The following is a 22,642-nucleotide window of genomic DNA, read 5'->3' as shown; positions in this document are numbered from 1 at the left end:
ATCCCTACTAGCAGCACTTGTGTGGCGTTAGGTGGTTAAATGTCAAAGCCGTCTTTAAATATTACCAAAATGTTGGTTAAATACCCAATGGAAAACAATGATTGTATTTGGGCTGTGGATTTGTTGTAGACTTATAATTTTCACATCATGATTGTGGAGAAGAGTCCCCTGTCCCACAGCCATGCGGTGGCTGCGTGCTGTTGTGTTGTGGCAGTTTCTTCTCTCTCCAGTTGGAGGAAGCGAGCAGGTTCAATCTTTCTGGTTTTCTGGACATCTGTAAGGGTTAGGTGTATCAGCTTTGAGGAATGAGGCAAAGGAAAGCCCCGTTTATGTATTCCCAGGTAGCTCAGACTCAGGGCTAATTCAGCCTGCCTGGTTGTTGGGCTGCTTTGAGGGAACATAGGGCACATGGAGAAGCAATCTCAAAATTACTCAGAGTCTGCTTGTATGGCTACATTTAGGTGCCCAAGGAGCCATCAAGATGTCCATACACTGGGCACTGAGATGGGTGTCCTTGCTTTCCTCTTGCTTCCTGCTCTGGGTGTATCTGTCCCAGTTTCAGGCTGCTTTTAAGGCTTACGCAAGGGGATCTCAGTTTAGCCTGGCAAACGAGTTACATAAGCCTCATTAATCTTGTCCAATAACTGCAGTAGTTAGGGCTTTAAATCCAGCTTCCTACTTTCTCTAGAACTAGTTCCTGTTTTGAAATGTGATGATGTGTTTCGGAGACTGCTAATTAGCTGTTTCCCTTGAAAATTCCCACAGGCTTATTTTAAGAACTTTTGCCTTCATTCTCGAGTGTGGGTTCTTTAAATTATCAATTCCATTTTGCAAATCATGTCAGTGTTCCTACATAACTCTGCTCGATTTTATCCTAAAATAATCTGCAGTCTATTTTAGGCACTGGGATTAGTGGTCTTACTCTTCTATAATTAGGGATACATGAATAGATGGATGTAACACGAGAGGGCAGGGAGTTACAATATACATTTAGAGTTCTGCCATTGTGTATTGGGACTGCAGCAGTGCCCAGAGGCTGCAGTCAGAGCACAAATGTACGCAAGGATGCACAGAGCTCTGTTTCTCAAGAGCTTTCAATCTAACGTGAGGCAAAACTTGTCAAGTCATTTTGATTAACTGAAAGGGCGAAGAAAGAGAGGAATGAAGAGATCAGTTGACTGTTCTTCAGCTAGGCACTCAGCTGGGGGTTGCTGAAGCATATAATTTCTTGTTTATTTTATTTGTAATATTTTATTCTTTTTGCCCCTGACCAAGCAGTTGTTTGAATGGTTTTTGTGTGTATCATAGCTGGAGTTTGTCCTCAGGAAAAGAGGAAACTAGCCTGCTACCCAAATTAGTTCAGGGCAAGCATTACAGAAGTGAAGGGGACGGGCTGAAATATCAGTTATATTTCAATAACTTCTTATCCCACTGATTGCCAGCAAAAATAGATGCAGCACAAAGGAAATAGCAAACAACTATTTTGCTTTTGTTTTCCTTAGATATTATTCTAAGTAATCTTAGACAGCTGTTGACATGATTTATCCTTTCTTTATTTCATTATTCTTTTTTAAGTTAGTGGAGGTGGTATTGCTTTTTTGATTTAAAGGAATTGCGTGATGCCTGGAACATTTATTTATATTTTGAGTTGTTTTATAACCTCGGTATTTGCTCAGTAAACTCAACGAAACAAAGGTAATGAATTTCACTTTAAATTTATTGTTTTTAGGTAATGTTTGTACAGAGAATGACACTATGCAGCTGGTCAATGCTTTTTTTTAATGTTGTAATCTCTGCACATCTGCTTGCAAAGGAGCAAGGGAACAGTTTGTTGGGCCTCTTGTGCCAGCTGTCTGCCCCATACACAGCCGTACAGCGATGAGTACGGCTCTCACCGGGCTGCCAGCGCCCGCTTCTGACCAGGAGACTGGAGCCATAGCTCTGCTGAGCCCACTCTGTGAGCCCAAGAGGACACCGAGGTATTTTCACTTCTTTCTTGGCAGAAGGAAGGCTCAGAATCAAAACGTAAATATTTAGTCACAGGCTGACTCATGGTCTGCTCAAGGCAAGACCATAATGGGCTTATCAACAAAAAATCTTCTAATTGTTTTAATTATGTTATCCTAAACAAAAAGATAAACTTTTTTCTCCTTTTTCTATACTTAATATTTTACTTTTTTCCATACTGATGCTGGGAAACCATGGAGAAGCAGGAGTGCTTGCCAGCAGGCAGAGCTCTGTCTGTATCCCTAAAATTTAAATCTCTGTATCCGAAAAGCATTGCTACATTAGCGGCCTTAGACATATTTCTTTCTTAAAGTTTAGAATGGTGTTTGTAGGAAAAAGGAAGAGGACTCCTGTTTCTCTAGAAAAAGCTGATGCATCATTTCAGAAATACTTTTTTTACCTATTTATTTTTGGTACAGTTGTAGTGATCGCTGCATTGGCTGTAATGGTTCTTAAGACTAAGAAACAGGCTAATATCCACAGAACAGCTCAATCAGAAATGTTCATGCTATTGAAAGTGTGTTTACGCTTATGAACTGGTAAAGAAAATAGTTCTTCTGCCTTTTACGCTGGCCATAAAAGTAGAAGAAAAACAAAAAATGCATGATGTGATTAAAAAATAAATAAATCTAGAAACATCTAACTTGAATTCTTAGAATTTTTGCCCCTCTCTGAAAGGCAAAAATCTCAGTATTTTTATTTTGTATTTAATTTTTGGTATTTTCATTTACTTTTGATCCTCTAAAAATATAGATTTGTGACTGTTCTAAATGTTTTATGTACACATGGCACAGATTGTAATGCTGGGATAAAAAGTAGGGCAAGTGTTTATTCTGTGTCGGTAGGTAAGTGTTCTGGTAATTAATAAATAACATTGAATAATAACTGCCCCCCCCCCTTTTTTTATAACATATTTTTCAGAAACCTTTTCAAGTCTCGACCTGGCAATATGTCATAAATCACATTTTAGCTCATCTTGTAAATAAAAGCGAAATTGCCTTTCAAACATGTTGCGTGTTTTCCTGTGTAATTAACACCTCATTCACAGTTGTGTCTGCCAGTCAAAGCCCTGCCTTCTTTCCCGTGACACTTCCTTGATACTTTGTTTAGACTGCTGTGATTTTAAGTGTCATGCTCAGGATGCTTTAAATAAGTCCAAACAGGAAAAGGAAGGTGCTTCAAGAAGTCAACAGTATAGATCATTATAACTCAGAGGAACTATTTTAAAAGTATGAAGCAATTTATATTTGTTTATTACTCACATCTTTATCTCAATCTGGTTTTCATGCTTTCTCGGAAAGTTTACTGTTTTTCAGGAAAGCTGGGAAATATTAATTTCCATCTGCCTTTCTGAGCTAGAAATCAGTCCAAAAGTCACACGTCTCAACATTGGGATGTAAAACCTAAATAGGAATTTGGCATGAGGGGTGAAGGCCCAGAGATGCATACTCTGATATTTCACAAGCTTTTATTTCAGTGGCAGTGCTAGCTAGCAACAGGCTCTCTTTTTTTTGTGTGTGTGTAAATACCTTTCCTAGTGTTGTGGCCTCTTATGTCAGGCTAGCTACATGGTTACTCAGTGAACGAAATCCAGAACTGACCAACATTAAAAATTAATCTACTTTTTGGGGGGGTATCCGTAATCGAGATGAGTTGCTTGCTCTTCATAACATGGCTGCACGGGTGATGTTACCAGCACACAGAGGACATGTCATGGGGTGGGTGGTGAGGGACAGGATAGCTTTGAAGCCGGTATAGGCACCTGGCGCCATATTTTGATTCTGAAAATTCACCCTGAGCTGCCCCAGTTGCAGCTCTGCACGTGCGAGTACTGGCAGGATTAAACAGCTCAGCACATAGCATACGTCTCAGCCAGTTAAGACCCAGGAATTCGGCACTCCAAATATGCTGAGTTTTTTTTTCACGCTGCCCTTAAAACACACTGACTGACTCATAAAGCCTTGGTGGCAGCGTACATGTTGTATGTCACAGCCCAGTGGGTAAAACATATCCCCACAGCCCTTGTTTGGTCCTTTCTTCAGCTTGAAAGGCTTCAAATCCCCCTGTCCTGCTCCTCAGGAGCACCCCTGACATCTAGGCAGTGGGTTACCCTGGTGAGGAAGGGATTTTCCACCCCTACTGCCATCCATCATCGTGTTTACCCTCAGTATAGTTTGAGATTAAAGAGAGGCAGAGCATGAGAGTGGTTTCCTACACATCAGGAGTTTCACCTGTGAAGACTGAGGCTGCGATTTCCCTCTCTGTTCCTGAGATTATACTTCTGTAGCTTGTGTGATGTCATTTAATTAGATACAGAAGTAGGGTTAGATACAGGAATTATAACTTGAAGAAATATCCCCATGTGTTAACTGTGAGCTGTCAGCAAGCATTTTCATTTTTTTAAAAATTTCATAAGCCACGTTTTCACCAGGACATCCCCCTAATGCTTTTTGTTAATTTACATTTGCCATATGCAAGGGAATAAAATAGTCCTTATGGATATAATACTGGTTTTTTGTTTGTTTGTGGTTTTTTTTTTTTTTGACATCAGATCTAGATATTAGTTGTTCTCAGCTGTTGTTTCTAAAAAATGTGCATTGGATTTCAGCTTGGCAATAAAGATTTAAATTACTGTAAATTTTTATGTTGATCTTCCTTTAAAAAAAAATAAAATGTTTGTGTGAAAACAGCAGTTGTTCAACTGAGTGCTGTGCTTAAAAAAATTGCAATATTTGTATGCACGTGTTTTTAGACTGAGTGGAAAGGCTCCTGTTAGCTTAAGCATACTTATGGACCTTTAAGTTTTAATGCAAATGATATTGCATGTGCACTAGAAGGTGAATTGTTTTCGCAAATATATCTCTGAATGTTTTCTGCTTGTTCTCACATCCCAGAGAAGTATATGGGTGTTTGTTAATTGGATTGTACTGCACATTTGTACTTAATGTACAAGTCAGGGTGACTACTGCTGCATCACAGTTCAGCATCACAAACTCTGGTATATTCAGAGAAAATACAATTTTACACATCATCAGTGTGCTCTGTTTATAGCACTATCGATGTGCATTCACATATGAGACATAGTTTTAAAATGTGACAGTAAATGTTACATTGATGCAAATATACTGTTTGTCATAATTATTAAAAACAATCCTAAAAGTACCATACATAGGTAGTGCAGTGAAGTATTCGCTTTGGTTAGTTTTTGAATGTCTTCCTACTAAATAAGACAATAAATCTTTCTTTTGAACAGAATCCTTATTACAGGATCAGTCATTGGCAATAACATTTATTAACATCTGCTGCTCTTTTTTGTTTCTAGGGAAGACGAGGCAAGCCAGGCCTTCCTGGAAAACCAGGACCACCGGGACCTCCTGTGAGTAATAGCAAGGGGAAAGGGAAATTTCCACCCCTATCCTAGAACACAGAACTTTGATAACATTTTTATACCGTCTTACCTGATCATAGTTATAGTTGAAAACAGATGATCACTGTTTTCTCTGCTGTATCAAACAGCTGCTATACCCAGCCTTTTGATACAACAAAGAGAAAGGGACTGTGTCCACAAATATGGGAGACTACACGGAACAGTGCAGCAGCAAAAGAGCAAGATGCAAACCACAGTGGGGGAAACAGAAATTATCTGGCATTTCAAAGAAAGACCGGCCGTGTATACTAAATGTGAATACTGTGCATTCATTCACTTTACAAAATGCGTGATGCTCTGTAGAAGGGATAATTTCTGTCTCAGAGGGGGTAATTTGAAAGATGAAGGACTGTGTGAAGCATGTGCCAACTCTCTGAATGGTGGGGAGGATTATACCCAGCACTGGAATGAGCACTCAGCTGTGGTTCAGATGAGTTTACAGAAGAATTAAAAGATTAATACATGACTCTATGAAAGGATTTGTAGTATGAAACACTAAAGGTTTTAGCTCAGATCTAAGAGGTTTGGGATTTATTTTTTAAGAGATACATGATTTCAAATTTGAAATCAAGCATGAATCTGGTCTATTTTAGCCTATAATGAATGCAGTCATCTTCTGGTAGAGGAAGACATGATCGCATTTGTAACATTTCCTATATATTGTATTTGTAAAAATGCTATCATGCACAAATATAAAACAGACATTAATTTGTGGAATAAGTAAACTGCTGCTGCTTCACATTCATAGTATCAAGCAAGGATTTCACAATTCCTTTTTCTGCTTACCTGAAATAGATAAAGGTCAGCAGTTTACATCTCAAAATATTTGATTCATCTACTTAAAGCTCACAGCAAGAGAAAACTTCTAGGTTTATTTCTAGAGAAGAGAATGATGTTGCATTAAATAGAATGAATAAATTGAAATAGATGTCATTTACACTTATCTAAAACCAAAACCACATAAATGTTACAAATCACATTTATTTCCCTTTTGCTTTGCAAGAAGTGTTCAGAAAGAAATTGATAATGGTGTTCATTTATCCTGCATAAAGCTAAGTAGTTAAATATCCCTCTATCTCCCTCTCCTCCCCTACATATAGTCACATTGAAGCCTTGTTTGTGTGAGTCTTTTGTACCTTTTGGATTACTAATGCTAAAATGATATTGCAGACTGGGGGTATCCCAACAGAGGAAGGGCATGATGCAGAATCCTTCTTAATACAAATGCCAAAAAATACCTTTAAAAGAAAAAAATAGAAAATAAAAACACAGCAGAGACCTGATCTGCCTAACTTTTTGTGAACCAATGAAAAGTTGTTTCTCCATTACAGATTTCTGCTATCATAGATTTGCTGGCAGGTCAGACTTGGGAAGATGTATGATCTTTGACAGACATACCAGAAACCTTCAGTGGAAGCTAAATTGCATTTTTATTATTGAAGCCTATTTCAGATTTCCCTACAGCAATGCAAAGCTCAGCTTTGTCAGCACAGAAGCATCCATATGAAGAGCTCTGTGTGGGGACCGTACCCCAGAAAAGCATTCTTCAAGCAGTCATGGCCTAAATATTGGCTAAAGGTATTTGTTTCTGGTATAGTTGTCTTGATGCAGTGCTTACTTTGGATACAGCTACAATAGCATCTTGAATTCTTTTTCCAGTACTGACAAAATAGTATAGAAAAAGCATACTGTATAAGCAGTAATGCTTACTAATGTGTAGTACCTTCATAATCAAAGTGCTAAAGCTGGTACATACTGGCAAGTTTTTAACATGATTCATCGTTCCTCCCATCTTTCCCAAGGCTCAGAACATACTAAGTTTTGCTGAATGGTACTTCCAGTTACTAACAGTAACTCCGCTTCTAATAGTAGTGGCAGCCTCCTCATCCATATGTATATATGATCAGCCTCTCCTTCTGCTTCTGAAGTATCACAGAACAATCACACCTGGGGGCTGGTTGCTATAAGTTTGGCATACATACATTCAGTGTTTGGCTCATGCTTCAAAAGAATAAGAAAATTTTATTTCAGAAAAAGGATATTCAGTCATTAATTTTGAAGGTAGCTTGAGTACACACTGAGTGTTAACAAAATTACCTAATTTATTTATCAGTTTATGCCATGTGGCTGAGTACTTAATTTAGATATTAGGAGAACAGCCAGGTGTTTAGCAACAACCAAAAAAAAAAAAAAAAAGCTGTAAGAAGGAAAGTTCTGCCTCCTTGAGGAAGTTAGGAAGTTAGCAAACAGATGAAAGGATGCAACGCTCAGGAGATTTGATATAAAGCACAGTTCTAAAGGGGAAGAAGGACTTATGAGACCACATGCTGAACAGTCAAAAGGTCTGTAAATTGGACATTGCTAAGGGGTGACATGAGTTTTGATCAATCAAAATAATTACTTTTCAGCTACTTCTGGCATTGCAGCAATTAAGGTTTTCTTTATATTCCCATCTGCCTATACTCTGACTTCTCTAACACTTTCTCAATACCTCATTATTTTTTATTCTAACCTGTTTTCTGGGGAATTTTTCCCATGTGAAATTGATGTTTGGAGTTAGTTTCCAGTCCCTTAACATCATCTGCACATCTTTGGTTAAAAACCCCCATTACTGTGTCAGAACTGTAGATCTCTTGGCACGTGGTGATAAAACTACTCAGTTAAAGCGGGACTCCCTGTGCATCTCTTCCAGGCATCCTTTCTTGTGTCACTTTTTCCCTTTGGAGCAAATCCTGTGCCAACAAAAGGCAAGGAGTCAATGAAAATTTTTCCTGACTGGTTATAAGAACTATTTCCCTATGCTTACCCATATGATGATCTCTAGGTCCTTTGAGTATTTTTTTTAAGGTTTATTAAACATTGTAGACTTTTAAAATGCACTGTTATTCCCTTCTGATTCAGAATTCATGGTTTGCATCCATGCTTTCTGGTGTTGTTTTTGAGTACTGTTCTATTATATCACTGCTAGAGAGCTGAGATGTGTGCTCACACATCACACTCCAGTGCACAACAATTTATGCTGAAAACAAGGACTGCAAATAGTTTAGATAGAACAGCAGCTCCCTCTAGTGCTTTTGGATCGCTTCCTCCCTTTTAAAATTAAAGCTTCTGTTAAATCCCTTATTCCTTTATCCCTCAGAACCATTCTGGATATTACAACTGTGAAATCAATCTCTGTACTCTTCAAATGTATTTCATACATTTTCTTGTCTGTATTTTCTTCTGAAGTCCTCTGAAAGAGATACTGTGTCTTTCACATATGGTTATCCCACACTGCATGGTTCTACGTGGAAATCAAAATGCTTTCATAAATGAAACAAAAAGAGATACTCTCATAGTAGGATCATACAAGGTTTTAAGTATTTTGATCTTTTTGTAGCATTTTGATCTTATTGTAGAACTGAACTGATAGTTTTCTTCTGCGGTAGCTACTAACAAAAAACGTCTACAGGATTTAGCAACACAGAAGGGGTTACCAGCTAAGCACAGGGGTTTTTTGTTTGTTTGTTTGTTGATTTTTTTATGTGTTTAATGCATAGATTTTCTAGTTCCAGCAACAGTATTTTATTCAATACTTAAAAGCACATGTATGGAAGATGTTTGACCTTAGTATTTATATGCTCTTGGCCTAGTGATGCAGTGGTGGCCCACTTCTGCAATCTTTACTTAGGCAAAATGCTTTTCTGGTCTAGGGCTGATAGGTAGGTGCCTGGTTTTGTTCAGAATTCTGTTAAGAGACAATAATTTGTGTTTCTACTTGTCCTGCTCCAAACTGCTTGATGTCTGGCACTGTTTTATGTATTATGGTCATTTGTGGGAGATATTGATACTGAAACAAGGTAGTACAGGCCACATCACAGATTTCATGATACCTGTCTAAGCTTCAAAAGAGTTTATTTTTTGCCTTATTTCTGTAAATAGTACCCAAAAAAAAAAAAAAAAGTAGTTTTTACTGGTTTCTCCATCAAGGGTTGGGAACAGTTAGGACTGGAAGAATTCCATTTCTCGGTAGTTCCCATTGCAGAAGAACATCAAGCTGTTTTAAAAATAAAGAGTGACAAGCCAGAGTTGTGCTACATACTTCAACTAGTAAAGCAGTGTTCTTTGGGGTGAGTCGGAGTAAGATTTCTGCCCAGTGTTACTGTTTGGCAGAAGGGCAATGCTGTCAGCAATGTTTTTAAAGGTGGGAAACATGAGGACTATATGATTTGGCCAAGTATCATCTTGTCCAACAAGCTGTATGTGTCAGAGCTGGCAAATCAACTTTGGGTCTCCTAAATCACAGGTTAATATACTGCAATCAAGATTATTCATTCTCTTGCATCTCTGCTGTTTTCTACCAACGTATCCACAGTTATTGTTTGCAGCCTGAATGGATTTGCTTCAGATTTGCTATGTGAAGTTTCTTTAAGCAGGAAACTGAAGCATCAGCTTCTTTATGTCAAGAACTAGTTCACCAGTTCCCTTTGCAAGGGGCTGAACTTCCTATCTTTATCAATGTAATCAATCTTTTTTCGAAGATTAGCTTAAAGTCTCCTTAAAGTCTTAAATTAAAATAAGGTTTCTTTTTCATTAATGTTCCATATGAAGCAATGGAGAAGTTCACTGGCTACTTGAGTTTCTTCATTTAATTCCGTATACTTGGAATTGATCTCATTTTATTCAGTACGTATGCCAGTGCCACCAGCCTACTTATCTTAAGTATCCAGCAGTTTGCCTTGGAAATCTCATTTCCTCTGCCTTGGGAAATACTGTCATTCTACCAATATTTTGAAAGTGAATGAATGTTATCAGTTAATTACAATAAACAGAAAATCAAAAGTAATGGTAAGTGAAAATTGTCAATAGCATTTCTGGTATTGTTGGACATTCTGCTGCTTTTTAGAAGAACATTGGAAATGCTTACATGATAGGATGGAAATGGCTGGCAATGATTGGTCATATTGTTTGTTTCTGTGCGGTTTTTAAATTCCATATCAAAATTTATTTTAATGTATTCTATTGTGACAGGCCATCATGCCTTCATCGTGCTTTCTTTTTGGAATAGTTATACAATATTATACATCTGCACTGATGGGTTTCATGTTCTTTTTCCATTATAGTAATCAGAAGAGCAGTATTTTACTTCAATGGGTAGGCACAAATCTGAAATGGATGAATAAAGTGATTACACTGAGTCCCTTTCAAGCGCTGTGTTCTCAGAAATGGCCTGTTCTTGAGGTGTGACCAGTGCATTACACTTGTTACACATTTTACTATGCAGACTGTGAGATTGGGTAGACTTTTTCAGCAGTCTTGCCTTTACAGAAATGCAAACAAACTAGAAAAGTTAAGGAAGAAAAATACATTATAAACCCCAGTAATTTCACAATTTGTAGCTATTTTCTTTTAAACACCTGTATTTCTATTCCTACCTTGACTATAGAAGTAACATCTGAAACCTGCTTGTGATTTTGGAAAATAATCAGGATGTTTTCAGTTCTTTTCTTATTCATACACATGTATTCTCTGTGTGCTTCAGTTACCTCAATTACATGACTTGGTATGCAATATTTAAAAAAAAAAAAAAAAAAAAAAGGAAACCCTGCTCAAGTGAGCTTCTGATTGGTATTTGCAGAGGAGCAAGTTTGAAAAATATCCAAAGTGGCAGATGTGCAAAATTCTCATTCAAAAGACAGAAATTGCCTGTACAGTAATTCTTCAACTTCTGTTAATTTCATTGCTTATGCACTTGCAAACCAATAATACTAGTTTGTTTATTGCCTGTAGAGACTTCAGAGTGGATTATGCAGCTATATTAGTGGGGAGAAATAATGTGGAAAGGAAGAAAAAGGCTAGAGTTTAGGAAGACACACTTGAATAAAAGTATTTTCTTTTGCTGTACAAAATTTTATTCTTTTCATTCATTTTACTATAGAAAGACAGATGGAATACTTACATTTATGTCAATTTTTGAAAATGGGAAGAATAAAACAGAGAAGTGGCTTGCCTCTAGTAACACAAAGCCTGTGACGTAGTCAAGAATCCAACCCAAGTTCCCTAAATTCCCCTCAGCTGCCTTAGTCACAAGACAGTTCTGGGGTTTCTTGAGGTTATGTCATTTTCTCAAAACAGTGACACATAGAAAGGCTTTCAGTTTTGTCAAAAATGATTTATTTGATGTACAAATAATATCTGAGAGGTCAGGTTTGGTGGCAGATAGAGCATCTGATCCTTCCTGGATTGTCTTATTGCAGTGGTTTCATTTTTACTGGTTTTCCACTGGGGGGGGCGGTTAGTAAAGGAAACAACATGGTGGCAAATGAGAAGGGAGGATAAATTCTGATTCTTTGACAGCTTGCAATATTACAGAGTCCTTTCTAAAACAACAGTCTTGAAGTTGAGACATGTAATAAGTATGCAGTGTCATCATGGTTCAGTCCCAGTTCTGAATTGTCATCTTTAATATGGATATCAGAGTAGAAATTCTGCCATTGACTGTAGAAATCAGAATTGAGAGAGCATCTCAGTCAAAACATCATGGCTATATTTATCTTATTTTTCATTCTAAATTTAAAGTGACAATTCACTTCCAAAATGAAATGAACAGAAAAAATATGGGCTTGTGTTTCTTCTGATGTTGGGGAACAAAGAGGGAGTGAGGCAAGATGTGATGTTTGATGTGGTATACACAGTAGAAGTAACTGATATATCATTATTACTGGTTGGCAGTAAAACTTTCATCAGTATTTATGCAGTTGAATACATGACATTTTAGTATTTTCCTTGGATCTCTAGGTGACATCTATCAATGGGCAGTTTTTTCAACTTTCCTAAGAATACTCTGTAGTCTTGATGTTGCACTGCATGAATTTGGCAGCAGTTCTTGTTAAGGAAGTCTTATCTGGACTTTTCATAGTGGAAAACAATAGTATTTTCATCTGGACAAATTTCCGTCCATGTGTGAGAAGTAATTTTGACTTCTGTAATAGTTTTACGTGTCCTTTAGCTTGAAAATGGGGGAAATTTTCAATAGATTCTTATTCTGAAAGTGTAGAAAGCTACTTTCCTATGTATGTGTGTGTGTAATAACAGTGCTTATAAAACAATTCACAAAGACCTTATGCAAAATGAAAATGTGTGATTAAAATCTCTGACTAATGTCTAATCTCTGACATAGAATCTCTGACTGATAAACAGACTCCATTTTCTCAGGGAACAACCCTTTTCAAAACTGAAGAGAATTCACTTTTATAAAGCAATCTTTAGGGAGCATGTGTGCCAGCTACATTTTTCCTACAAACATAAAAGTTGCAAGCTCCCGTAAATTGTCTGTAATGGGGGGGAAAAAGAAAAAGAGTTGCCTTTGTGCTGTCTCTGTTAAATGCAGTTAATTCAGACCAGGTGACTTGAAAAGGTGATTTTTTATCTTACTCATGTAGTCAAATGTTCCTTACAGCCACCACAAGCGTCTGTAGTTCATATTGCCTGACGTGGAGAGTTACTATGCTAATTTGTAAATGTACCTAACTTTTAGTTCATAAAATCTTTAGTCAACTTCTTGTGCTCTGCCCTGATTCACAACACTTAAAAATTTTATTGAGGGCCTGTTCTGTGTTATTTTTTTAATCTCTCCATCCTAAGCCTTCATTTAAGTAAGAAGTATGCTCTGCTTTGCTGAAATTCTTGATGGAAGGTGTCTGTATAAATCTAAACTTCCATACCTCATAAAACTAGAAAGTTGGTCTTCCAGAGAACTCTGGCATTCCTCAGTTTCACTTTCAGTGCTCTAAGTTAAAAAATCTGCCTGTTTACTCACACTAGGAGTTGATTCTACATCAAAAGTTGTGCTTTGAGTTAGTGAAAAGAAGTTTTAAAATGCTGCGGAATGAAAATTGAGCTCATACTAGAAAAGATTCCTATTAAAGTTGATACGAATGTCATCTCTGCCTTCTCTGGCAGACTGATTTGCTATGAAAAAAGTTGCCAGTTTTCAAAACTCAAGGATTTTGAAACTGACTGTGCTTCTCCATGTGCCCAGAAAAAAAGATATAATGATCTGACAGAAAATAATTTACTGTATGATCAAATAAAAATCTAAGTCCCAGTACTCTTTGAATGCAGGTTTGTAAACATAACATTAGATAAATTAAAATGATTTTCTGATATATGTTTTTTCTTACAGGGTCCTTCTGGACTAAAAGGAATTCTGGATTCATTGAACAATCATTATAATGAGGTATGGGGTTTTGAGTGTCTGTCTGTCTGTGTGTTTATGGCTAAGAAGCATCTAAAATAGAAGTGACCACAGTTTTGATCCCTTCAAACCATGTTCCAAATTCATCCAATAGGTAGATCCTTCCCTATTCCCTTTTTGCACTCCTGTATAGACTCAGTCCACAGTCTGGTTGCACACCTACTGTGTCATCTGTCCTGCTGCCATACATCTTATCTCCCATGCCTCTTGTACTCCCATATTCTTTCCTTCTGTAACTCAAAATGGAGGTAGGTGGACCACCCAGCTGTTAGCGGAAAGCCCCAGCTCCCCATTTCTAAACTTAATTGCTCTAAATCATACTTGACATTTCTTCTTTCTCTCTCAAACCTGTCATGATCCTAAGAATAGAATGGAAAGACAAGAAGGTATAATTAAAAAAGGTCTACTGGAGATCTGTAAGAATTCTCCCTACATGTATATTATATACTAATAGGAATATTGTCTTAATAATATAACATTTTGCAGCTATAAGCACTTGCTAGAAAAAAGTTAAAATTGCATACTAGTGCTACAAGTGACAGAGCTGCCATTCTCTTTTAAATTCTGAGTATAGATTTTTCAGATCATTTATGCAGTTGTTGTGTCTGCCATTGTAAGGCATTGTGATGCAAAGATCACACAAGTTTTCTTAATTGATGCTGAAGTGAGTGCATAATTTATCTGAATAGAAAAAATCGCATTTTATTCAGAGATGTATGAAGCATTACAGGAATATTTGTTTAATACAGAGGTTACTGTGTGCTTCCTGCCTTATGTCACGCAGATCAAACCTGGAAGACATCCATCTATTTTAATAATAAAATGCATAACTATGAAGAGAAGGTGAAATCAGACTATTTTTATTGTATAACATATTGAGATGAGTAATAAAACCAATTTTTTAAAAAAGGTTCTGGAGTGAAATTCAGAGCAAACAAATCTTTCTGGTTGCTTTTATCATTGACATGTTTTCTCTGATATTTCTGATATTTAATCCATTCCAAATCGGTATTTCAACTTAGGGCATGGGTTAGGAATTAAGTAAGGTTTTATGTCCTGGATATTTTTATACCTGGAAAAATATTTTCTGTTTTTGGTCTGCCATTTTGTACTTTGAAGTTTTATATGTTTTGTATTTATACCTTGTATTTATTACCAATTTCTTCTGTCTTCATGCCAAAGACAACTTTAACTGATACCAGTCCTGTTTTCTTTATCAATACTATGTTTATTGTAACTCATTTCCCACCTCTGGACTACTAATCTTTTCTACCCTGAGGGTCCCTTTAAGGTTAATTCTACAACAGGGAACACAAACACTAGGGATCTTCAGGAACTGGCAAGCATCTGTCTCCAAGAATCTCATTTCTTATCATTGTATAGCTCTAGAAGTTCCTAAGGTGTATTATATTTCCTAATTAACAATCTTCTGGAAAAATGTAGATCAGCTGCTCTGTCTCTAAATTAATTGTCTTACAAACCCTGTACAGCTTACCAACTTTCCTCTTCCTTCAGCTGTCTGAAGATTTTAATGACTCTGTCATGAGCAATTAGCTGTTCAACAAGGAAATGCTAAGGTTTTGTTTCAGGTGAGAGAGAAGATGGCTTTTTGATTCAAGTAGCAGGTTTTAAATACGCCACCTTTCTGTAACTACATGTTCAGGTCTTGCTAGAGTCAACCTAAGTCGCTGACTGCTACAGCAAACATATACTGTTTGTGATGGGAATGGGACATTTCCATCAACAACAAGACAAAAACATCAAAGAAGTCATCAAAGACAGCTTGTCTGCTTTGCCATTGATTATTCATTTAGGCAGATATATGCAGTATTAAATTTTCTTTGTTACACACTGTTGCATAGTGTGATCAGTGCTGATTTTGTTTGGTGCACCTTGGAGATACCAAGCAATCTTTCATGTTCCAGTATGTAATTTTGAATGTGCTTTGTTTATTAGCATTTTTAAGATGATATTTCAGCGATATTTTGTGGATTTTGAGATTCCTTACACCACAGGAAAGTTTTATTGTTTTCCAACATTTCGTGCGTATTCTCAAGGATCTCAAAAGCTCTTATTTCTGTTTGTGTTCTTGGGGTGTTCAAATTGTGACCACATTTTTGTTGCTATAGAGATTTTAATATCAGATTTTTCTGAGGGTAGTAGTACAGTTCCTTTGTGTTGGTGTTTCTAGGAGTTATGATAAACACTGCCGCCGAGATAGGTGTGAGGTCACTGAGAGACGATCTTAAGACCCATCATAATTTAATAATATCTTTTCATTATCTTGTCATTTCTCTATTTCTTAGCAGATTATTCTGTTCTTAAGCCTTCTGTAATACTTCTGATTTCTCTTTGGTATCAATGAGTTGCCATGATTGCACAGTGTACTTGTATAATTTGTTGCAACTAATCTTTCTGTGGCTCTGTATCAAATCAGTGTATTGTGTAAGGAGGCCAGAGTCCAAGTTTTCAAGAGTATAATTTATTTGACCAATGCATATAGAAAAAGAGAGCACTATAAATAAACTTGCTGATTTGTAGCAGCAAATTGTGGTGAATGGCAAACCAAAAACATCAATCTTTCTTTAATGAAGGTGAGAGGAACCTGCTGGGGATAAGTAGAGGCATTGATCCTAAATGGGGTGGGAGACAGTGCCGGAGTGTTTCTTCCTTTCTTCCCTCTTTTTTCTTCTTTTGTGCCTGTTCTTGCAAAGCATACGACTGCTTTTATATTCCTTCTTGTTACATCTTTTGTGCTTTCACTGTAAATGAGATGTTTTGTATATATTTGATACATGTGTTTTGTTCTCTTTGTTATGCCAAAAACTCGTTCTGCCCTGCTCTGTAGGTTATGTTTCTTTGGTGACTGGTAAACGATGACTCATGGTTTATATTTATATGCTCTCGAGCCTCTGTTATCATCCTTTGCTTGGGCTTTCAAGGCCTCTCTTTGTCATCTTTTTTACTGAACATTTTACCGTACTTAGATATAAGGTCACTTCAGTCAACCCTGCTTCTAAACATCTTTGGAAAGGGCATACAGATCAATTTAATCTGAAATGTTCTCCTACATGTAAAAATAAAAATGAAACTACAAAACAAAGTAACTGGAACTACATCACAATCTGCTCAGGAAATTTTCCAGAATTATGAGTTGATTTGTGAATATTTCATTATTACTTTCCTAAGATATTTTTCCTTGGCATATTTTTCTTGCATTTCGTTATAAAGAGTGAATGACCTATAAATATACAGAGAGCATAAAAGTAATTATTTTCTCTAATACCCTTTTTTTCTCTATATATGCAAAAGATGCACAACTCAGAATAAATCAAAATTTAGAGCATACTCCTTATTTAATGGCAGACACCTAGGTTGTTCTCAGTCAAGCAGTAGTCAGCTTCTTCTTGGCAATACTCAGGTTCCCTTCATTGAAAATCTGTCTCTTGCTCTGGAGCTGATTTCAATAATTAGATTAGTAATAGCACTACGAACCCTAAACACTGTAGAAGATCCTTCAGGACTTTAACGTTTATAAAATATCTGAATTTTATTCAAGTCATATTCAGTATCAACTTTTAAAAAGTATTAAGGGTTTAAATGCCACTTCTAATCATGGTGATACTTCCCCTTTTTACAGACATGGAAACCAGAAAATGACAAGGGGAATTGACTTGCTTGGTGTTCCCATCCAACACAGTGGCAGATGTTTTAGGGTTCGGATTCATTTGATCCAAATTCACGCTAATTTTTCAGGGCCACTGTTTTTCTTGCTATTTCCATTGTCATTAAAAGAAAATATGTTCCCCATAAGTAGTCTGAGCCTGGCTTTGTGAAGAGGAAACCATTTATTTTTTACTATATTGTGTCTTTACCTTGTACAGAGTAAATAGATGTAGTTCAATAGTACCTCAGCAAGCATACAACCTGAAGCCGTGGTCCTTAAATCTGTTTTCTTTGAGAAGCAATATGAGGAAACCTGTTGATCTTACTCATTCCCTCTCCTTTTGTCTCAATGCTATAGTAGAATTATTTTAGTCCTACTCAAAAGTAAAAGGCTTGCGTTTTTGTCATAGTGATTTTTATTGTTCTTTTCTAACATACTTGAGAAGTGTACTGTAAAAATTAGCATAAGAATATGTTCTTTGCATTGATATGAGGAAAGAAAACAGATTTGCATAGCAATGTTCAGCAAAGACATTTGCCTTTTATGCTTTTGTACGTGTTCTGCAATTGTGAATGGAATATGAATGCATGAAAAAGAATGTGTTGCTGCAATACATTACTTAGATATACTGCAAAGGAATTTAGTATCCCTTTCTGACAGTAAATTAGGACTTCCAAGTTTACATACTGGTAAATTACATGAAATTGTTATGGTAACTACACCCTATTCAATGGTGACATGTTCTTTGTGATGATATTTCTTCCCAGAGTGATACAAGACTACTAGGATTACTTGGGACTCCTGGACCTAAAGGCCAGAAAGGAGAAATTGTAAGCATTTTGTACGAAATTTGGAGAAATTTCAAAGCTTCCATCTAACCTGTCTCTGCCACCTTTAGCATAGTATCTTTTATTTGATTTATCACAATGGTCCTTGAAGGAATAGATTTTCTATATGTGTGGCATTTGATTGGTGTAGTTCGGTGTCCAGCTCACGTGCCATCCTGCAGGTACCGCAGTGAGTCTTTGTCTTCTAATCTATGAGAGCCAGAAAGGAAAAATGCAGGACGAATTATGAGTAGCTTCCATAGCACTGGCTGAGGAGAAGTGAAATTAGATGGCCTTCCTGTTAAGCAAAAAAATATCCAAATAGTTCAAAATTCAGAAAGATATTGTGGTAGTAAATCATGAACATTAAAAGCAGTTTCTCTGTAATGACGGAGCTTGCTATACCAAAAATACTTATAATGAGCCTATAAAAATTATTCAGAGGTCAAATTCTAACCATATGACAATATATTGTTTATAGGCACCTTCCCTGTTTAAACAGTGGCATGATTTTTTGACAATTGGCTGCCTTTTAAACTTGGAAGAAAAGGACAAGCACCAGATGTCACAGGATTGAGAACAATTTTTATTGAGAACCCTGCACATCTGCCATAGAATACGGTCATGTAGATTGATTTGGAGCAGCAAATTCAACTGCAGGAAGAGTTAAGAGTTTGTGCCCTACACAAAACAGAATACAGATGTAATACAGGAGAAGTTAATTTCCATTTGTTAGTATACAAAAGTCTTAAAATATAATTTCTTTTGTTAAAAGGGTCAAAAAGGAGAAGTAGGAATGATTGGAGCAAAGGGAGAAAAGGTAAGTTAATTCCTTAGTTACTTGCTTGTGTGTGATGCTAGAAAGTGGCTGAATGTATGGATCAAATCTTTGAAAGTAGATTCAGGATCAAGATTTATTTAGGCATTAGAAAAGCTGTCAGGATCTGAATGTCCTTAGTAATTTACTCAGTTCCTACCTTAAGAAAATATTTACATATGCAAGTAAATTTCCCTGTTCCAATGGTTTGCAAAAGTCTCAACTTTAATCACATTCAGATGTTACTGAATACCGTTCTAGAATTGTGTTTATATAAGTTTATGATCAGGGATTACTGCATGAATTAGATGCCATTCATACTTTTTAAAATTGAAAGTATGTATGATCTTTGATATCTGTATGAATAAACAGGAGTCTTTAAATTATTAAAATTTGTAAATAAACTTTTGTAGTTTAGTATTATTTTTGGCTTCAGCTTAAATTTTGCAGATTTTTACTGGGGAATAGGTGTCTATAGGTGTGTATCCTTCACATAAACTTTTGAAGTCTATATACTTATATTCTATATAGGTTTAAAAACAACAATAATGAAGAAGAACATTGTTCACCAAGCCCAGACATATGTACTGTTTACCATTTGAAATAACACTGTGTTATCACCTTTATGTTGTCATAGGGAGAGCCTTCTGAAAAAGGGGACAAGGGAGATCCAGTAAGTATAGCCGTATCTTGACCTGATGATGTGAATAATTTATTTTGTGTGATTTTTGTATGGTGTTCATGTGGTAATTCTTTTCTTTGTACACTTTCATTAGATTCAGTGATTGTGTAGCATAACATATTTATTGTCTCCTTCTTACATGTGCATTAATTCAATCTGGTTTTAAATAAAACACTGAGATGTGGCATAGTACCCAGTTTTTCACCATTTCTGCTGGGACAAATAGATGGCCAGTTATTACAGTCCCTGAAATGAGCTTGCAGAAGTTTTTGTTCCTTCAAGGTTCTTACTCTCTTTCGTTTATTTCACAAAATTGTATGTGGGCTGAGCTGTATTTTTTTCAGTGGGTGTGTCATTTTCCTCACTGTGGCATTTAACAGCGGGCAGTGTTTTTATAGCCATTTTAAGCGTACATAATTTTTCACTATTTTGGGGGATATTTTCAGAGCACCCGTTCTTTAAGTCTGTTTACATGTGTTGCTTATTTTTAATTAACTATTGTTCTCTCCCGTGACATTGGACAGAAGCTAGTTATGTTGTTTAATACACAACTGAAGGTTGCTTAGACACTTGTGATAAACATTATAACAAACAAAATAAGGCATACAGCAATAATGTGTTGTTTTGGAGATTAATATTATGTCAGTAGTAGTAAATTGTTGGGGAAGAATAGGCTTTAGACTAGAGAATCTCATAAGCAAATGTGATTTCAAGCAATTGTTCTTTAAATCACTAGCAAAACCTGCAAAAAAATAGTTTGAAAGAGAAATGCCTTTCAAAGTTTCCACAAGACTTCAGAAATTCTTCAATGTTTTCTCAATATTTATTAAGTTTGCAAATTATACTATAACATTCTAGGGTAGCAAATTAAATTAATAGTTGATCTTAGTTTGAGTTTCTACTTCTTATGGTTGTATCTGCTGTTTTTAGGGAGAAACTGGAATGGAGGGATCAAAAGGAGATAAGGTATTTTTGACCTGTACACACTGAAATACATGGCTGGTGTACATAGCTGGTGCTGGGAGACATAACAGTAAAGCCGTTTTTTTCTCAAACACTATCATTAGGGTGAAACGGGAGACCCTGGACCACCTGGTCTCACTGGAAATCCAGGATCAATGGTATGTGAAAGGTATTTTTGTGGAGTTAACATTGCATAAAACAAAGTCTGCTATAATATGAGTCTGAATGCTATCAACTCTTTAGCTGGTATTAAAGAGCAGCGACTGCAAATAGTGTATGTCAGAAGTTTGTGCATGGATCATGGCTATTTTAATTCTAGTTCATAAAATTCTTGATTTCAGCATCACTTAGCAGGGAATACCTGTGCAAAGCTCAAATGGTTCTAATGTTATTTGGTCGCTTAAGCATATAAGCACTCATTTTGCAGTTACAAATGCACTGAGAGTATCCACTTTATCCATCAGTAAGGCAAGGAGTAACCACTGGCAGTACATTAGTAGTTCCTGTGTTTCAGACAGCCTGTAGTGTTGAAGTAGTCATCGCCTTGCTTTGAAGAAAGTGACTGAAGTACCATTTGGTCTTCAGGATCTCTCAGTGGTTTGTATTGTATCAAAGACAGAATTGGGAATTCTGAAAATGTGACCTCCACTCAACACTGTTCACGTTCCATGTGGCAATATTTAGCGATCCATTAGGCGTGGGCAGAAGCAGCGCTTGTGGCTCCAGTGACCAACCTCAACTTCAGCAGTCCCCTACAAATGTTAAGAGGAAAAGGATAGTACCCAAGTTCCTTAGATCATCAAACAGGCATCACAGGTGGAATAGATGCAGCAACAGAAGTCCACGAAAATACAGCTTTCTGTCATCTTAAAAATCATTCTCTAACTCCTTAGACTGCTCTTTGGAGACCAATGGGTACCTTCAGGTCCCTCCTTGGCACAGGCTGTTGAAGTAATTATTGCTGCAGTGGAAATCTAGGTCACTGTCACACTGTATACCTTCCAGAAAAAGCTTATAGAGATCCAAAGGATCATTGTTTTGCATCAAGTCATCCTCTTTTCTGTACATTGTAATTCCCATTTTTAATGTGTTCTGGAGTCTTTCAGTACTCTGCGGAATCTTTCCGATGAGATCTGTTCTGAAAAGAGAACGAGCATCTACCACATGGTTCAAAAATTTGATTTGTCCCTTGAGGGAGGACATGTCCTTGTTTTGCTTCATTTGTTTTCACTTTTCCTTTAGTTAGTACCTTTGTATTTATTTTGTATACATATTTCATATTTTGCACATATTAGTCTCAAAAAAATAATGGACTAAATTAAGGCAGTATGACTGAGCAAAGTCTGTACTTCTTACTCCATATAAAAGATCATGTTAAATGACAGATGGTTTAATTTCTTTGTATATTCAAACTCTTTACACTGAATTACAATAGGTGTCTTGACTTTTTATCTCAAATGTGTATTATATCATCTCACAGGGACTGCAAGGACCTCCAGGACCTGCTGGGCCCAGGGGACTGCCAGGAGAAGTCGTATGTATTGTGTAATTTCACCAAGCAGTGTAAGTGTGGTATGTGATCATTTAGCCAGTGAAACAGTGCCTCAGAGGTTTCCATAGGTACTCCTTTTGTGAGTGGTACTATAGAAATCAGCTGTCAAAGAACAGTAATGGACTGTGCCTCAGGATAGTGATTTGCTTATGTTCTTTTTGTCCTTGTGTCACTATCTGCACAAGAATGTAAGGATGATAATACTAATTTGAATTCTGATTCACAGGTAATTAACTCTACAAAAATCACTCTTACCTCATAAGGTTAGGTGAAAACTGAAAATCTCTGGCAAAGTGAATTATGTTACACCATGAGCTGCAAAGAACAGTGTGTGTGGAGCAAAGTAGGGAAAGTAAGAGTACCCCCAAAATTTAAACACATTGTCTTCCTTATTATTTCTGTCTGGTTTTGTACTATTCTGAATTGTTCTACTTCACATAAAAGGGGTAAAGATTAATAAAAGA

The 22,642-nt window shown here is 36.5% G+C and overlaps 1 protein-coding gene across 18 annotated transcripts in view; it reads left to right on the top strand.

Moving 5' to 3' along the window:
- The window catches only part of COL19A1 (collagen type XIX alpha 1 chain), a 202,754-nt gene that overhangs the window by 125,943 nt on the left and 54,169 nt on the right, over nt 1–22,642 (top strand). For all 18 annotated transcript variants that reach the window (XM_080584508.1, XM_080584506.1, XM_080584507.1 and 15 more), the window contains 8 exons: nt 5,330–5,383; nt 13,599–13,652; nt 18,105–18,167; nt 18,940–18,984; nt 19,619–19,654; nt 20,594–20,629; nt 20,731–20,784; nt 22,107–22,160. In XM_080584508.1, coding sequence (XP_080440634.1) covers nt 5,330–5,383; nt 13,599–13,652; nt 18,105–18,167; nt 18,940–18,984; nt 19,619–19,654; nt 20,594–20,629; nt 20,731–20,784; nt 22,107–22,160 — 396 coding nt within the window. The remainder of the gene's footprint in view (nt 1–5,329; nt 5,384–13,598; nt 13,653–18,104; nt 18,168–18,939; nt 18,985–19,618; nt 19,655–20,593; nt 20,630–20,730; nt 20,785–22,106; nt 22,161–22,642) is intronic.

Source organism: Anser brachyrhynchus (assembly GCF_964034855.1).
Source record: "Anser brachyrhynchus genome assembly, chromosome: 3".
Classification (NCBI taxonomy): domain Eukaryota; kingdom Metazoa; phylum Chordata; class Aves; order Anseriformes; family Anatidae; genus Anser; species Anser brachyrhynchus.
The sequence above is the reverse complement of the archived record's forward strand: the minus strand, read 5'-3'. Positions and strand labels throughout refer to the sequence as shown.